The sequence below is a fragment of the Pyrgilauda ruficollis genome, unplaced genomic scaffold, assembly GCF_017590135.1.
Source record: "Pyrgilauda ruficollis isolate IOZ18807 unplaced genomic scaffold, ASM1759013v1 scaffold2123, whole genome shotgun sequence".
NCBI classification, from domain to species: Eukaryota; Metazoa; Chordata; class Aves; order Passeriformes; family Passeridae; genus Pyrgilauda; species Pyrgilauda ruficollis.
In genome coordinates, this window is record NW_024520574.1 from 1 (window position 1) to 3,075 (window position 3,075).

General features: G+C 63.6%; 1 protein-coding gene across 1 annotated transcript; it reads right to left on the minus strand.

The window, feature by feature from the left end:
• Nucleotides 1-6: 6 nt before the first annotated feature.
• On the minus strand, nt 7-3,069 carry LOC121353944 (splicing factor YJU2-like). Its single transcript, XM_041468167.1, has 4 exons — nt 3,034-3,069; nt 2,507-2,627; nt 1,192-1,357; nt 7-146 (listed from the first exon to the last, which is right to left on the minus strand). The coding sequence occupies exons 1-4, from the start codon at nt 3,036-3,038 to the stop codon at nt 43-45; spliced, it is 396 nt and encodes a 131-aa protein (XP_041324101.1). The 5' UTR covers nt 3,039-3,069; the 3' UTR covers nt 7-42.
• Between the last annotated feature and the right edge of the window lie 6 nt (nt 3,070-3,075).

Here is a 3,075-nt window from a genome sequence, read left to right on the forward strand (position 1 = left end):
CTGTCCCGGCTCTGTCCCTGCTGTCCCCGCCCCGCCGGCTCCTCAGTCGCTGGCGCTGCCCTCGCTGTCCGAGTAGGCTCCCAGCAAACCCAGCGAGGACGTGGCTGCTGCTGCTGCTGCTGGTGCTGCTGGTGCTGGCAGGGAGCCTGCGAGGGGAGGGAGGAGAGGATCCTGTCAGGTCCAGCCCCCCCAGGGCCATTCCCGGTGGGAACTCCATCCTGGCTGCAGAGAGCCCGAAGGGAGCCTCGTCCCTGGGGGGACCCTGAGGTCAGGGAGGATAAATCAGGTGGATAAAGAGCTCCTGCAGCCCTCCCTCCTCCTCCTCCCTGCGGGAAGCACCGAGGTCTGGGACCCCCTTCTCCCTCTCCACAGCCCCCTGGAGATTCCAGAGCCTGGAAAGGGAGAGAGGAGCCAGCTCTGGGCTCCCACCACCCCAGGGGACAGCAGCCAGGAGCAGGCTGGGGAAGCACAGGGAGAAGGGGACACCTCCAAGAGCTGTCCCTTCCCAGGGATCCCCCGAGGGCAGGGGGACTCACCAAGCCAAAGGCTTAGGATCAACCAGCCCACAACAAATCCATCCTCCATGTCCTTCCCCAAACCCACGGCTCCCCTGGCTTGCTGGGCAGCTCACTGAGGTGCTGGAAAGCCTTCCAGCTTGCTTTGTGGTCCTTGAAGCTCCCCAGCTCCAGCAGTTAGGCTGGATTTATCACCAGGCCCCAAAGCAAAGCAGCTCTCCTGCTGTTCCACCCCTATCTCGCTGTTGTGACCTTCCCAGGGCTGTATCTGCTGTTGTGAAGCTCCTGGCCCTGCCAATCTGTCCCCAAGGCCGTGGCTGAGAGCCAAGAGCCAGGAAGGAGTCTCACCTTCACCAGGAAGCTCCTGGAAAAGGGAACAACCCCCTGTTCTCACATCATACCACCAGGGACCCCAGCCCAGGCTCTGAGCATGGAGCCAACCCCACTCAGGATCTGCCTGAGCCCCCCAGGGACCCCAGCCCAGGCTCTGAGCATGGAGCCAACCCCCTCAGGAGCTGTCAAAGCCCCCCAGGGACCCCAGCCCAGGCTCTGAGCATGGAGCCAACCCCCTCAGGAGCTGTCAAAGCCCCCCAGGGACCCCAGCCCAGGCTCTGAGCATGGAGCCAACCCCCTCAGGAGGTGTCAGAGCCCCCCAGGCCCAGCCCGGGGCAGGTACCGGTGGTGGCCGTGGTCCCTGGGGTTTCCATCCTGTTATCCAGGGCAGGATCTGGCTTCTGCTTCCTGGGGGCCACCAGCCCTGCCAGCTGGGCCCTGGTGCTGAGCTTGCCCACGCTGCGCTCCCAGCTCTCCGTCCTTGGCCTCTTGCTCTGGGGCTGGGGGTCCTGTGGGCACAGCCAGGGTCAGGGGGCTCCAGCTTGGAGGGGATGTGGGGGGATTGGGGATAAAACCAGCAGAGACATGAGAGGAGGGGTCTGAGGGGGAATTCTGCAGGGATGGCACAGGCTGGACAAACAGGGATGTGGATCTGCAAAGCTGCTCCTGGAGATCCATGTCCCACTGCCAGAGACCTAAACCCAGCCTTGGGATGGCCCTGGGATGCTGAGGAGGCAGAGAAAAGAATCCCAGGATGGTTTGGCTTGGAAGGATCCTAAAGCCCATCCAATCCCACCTTTCACTCAACCAGGTGCCTCCAACCTGACCTTGGACACTTCCAGCCACAGCTTCTCTGGGCAATCTGTTCCAAAGTCTCCTTAAATCCAATCCAACCCTCCCCTGCCTCACTTCCAGACCATTCCCCCGTGTCCTAGTCCTCCCTGCCTGGGTAAAAGTTGTTTTCTCTCTGTTTTATCAGCTCCTTTCAAGGCCACTGAGCAGCCCCGGGTGCCTGCAGGTGGCCCAGCCATGTGCCCCGGGCACAGGGATTAGTGCCAGGCCAGGGACCACGGCTGGGATTAACCCCAGGCACGCAGCTTTGATCCAGCCCAGCTTTGATCCAGCCCAGCGACAGGGGGCCCTGGGGCAGGGATGACAGCGGGGGAGGGCAGGGCTGTTTGTGGGGACAATCCCTCCTCTAGCACAGGGACAGCAGGGCTGTTTGTGGGGACAATCCCTCCTCCTTGAGCCCAGGGAGGGCAGGGCTGTTTGTGGGGACAATCCCTCCTCCAGCACAGGGAGGACAGGGCTGTTTGTGGGCACAATCCCTCCCTCCAGGCAGGCTCTGGGAGCTCTTTTGTTCTGCCTGAACCCACAGCAAAGCCCAGGGAGAGGCTGGCCCAGCCTGAGGCAGCAGCAGGGCCCAGCAGAGCTCTTCCTCGCCAGGAAGGGAGGATGGGGACAGCTCCATCCCTGCCTTTGTCACCAGGCCCAGCCTGGAATCCCCGGGTGATCCCTGGCTCCTCTCAGCCCTTTGGGAGCTGCTCAGGCGTGACACCAGCCCGCTGTCACCCAGAGCAGGGACACAAAGGGCACACACAGCTCCAGGACAGAGCCCTGGGGCTGGGGAAGGGCAGGGCAGGCTGTGCCTCTCTCACCTCCTGCAGGATGTCCGTGGGTTTTGTCTGGGCCGTGGGGTTGGGGCGAGGTTTTGCCGGTTCCTCGTCGGAGTCGGAATCCACCAGGAGCCGGCGGTTCTGGGCCTGTTCCAGCATGGCCCTGCAGGGACACAGGAGGCTTGGAGCTGGATCCACCCCCCTGCCAGGCCCTGCTTGCTCCAGGGGGGCTGGGGGCAGCAGAGGAGCCCCGGGATCCCCCTCCCCAGGGGGTTCTATGGGATTCAAGCCTGAGGCGTGGTGGGATCTGCACTGGGATCTGGAGCTTCACCCCAGAGCAGGAACTGTGGCCATGTGAGGGCACTTCCCAGAGGACTGGACCCCCCCAGCAGCCCAGATCCCACAGAATCCCAGCCTGGCTGGCTTGGAAGGACCTCCCACTCCTTCTCCCTGAACACCTTGCCAGGACAGGCTGGGATCTCCTCCCACCCCCCAAATCCTGGTAACTCAGCCCCCCTGTCCCAGCCCAGCCTGGCTCATCCCGCTCCCAGCCCTTCCAGCCCCCTCACTTCATCTCCTGCTCATCCTCCTCCTGCTCCTTGCGCCTCTGC

What these genes read in the sequence shown, in the direction of transcription:
- LOC121353944 (XM_041468167.1), bottom strand. An exon ending in CCACGGACATCCTGCAGGAG is followed by an intron (nt 1,358 to 2,506) that starts GTGAGAGAGGCA and finishes CTGTGCCCACAG; the next exon opens with GACCCCCAGCCCCAGAGCAA. An exon ending in AGGGACCACGGCCACCACCG is followed by an intron (nt 147 to 1,191) that starts GTACCTGCCCCG and finishes CTCCCCTCGCAG; the next exon opens with GCTCCCTGCCAGCACCAGCA.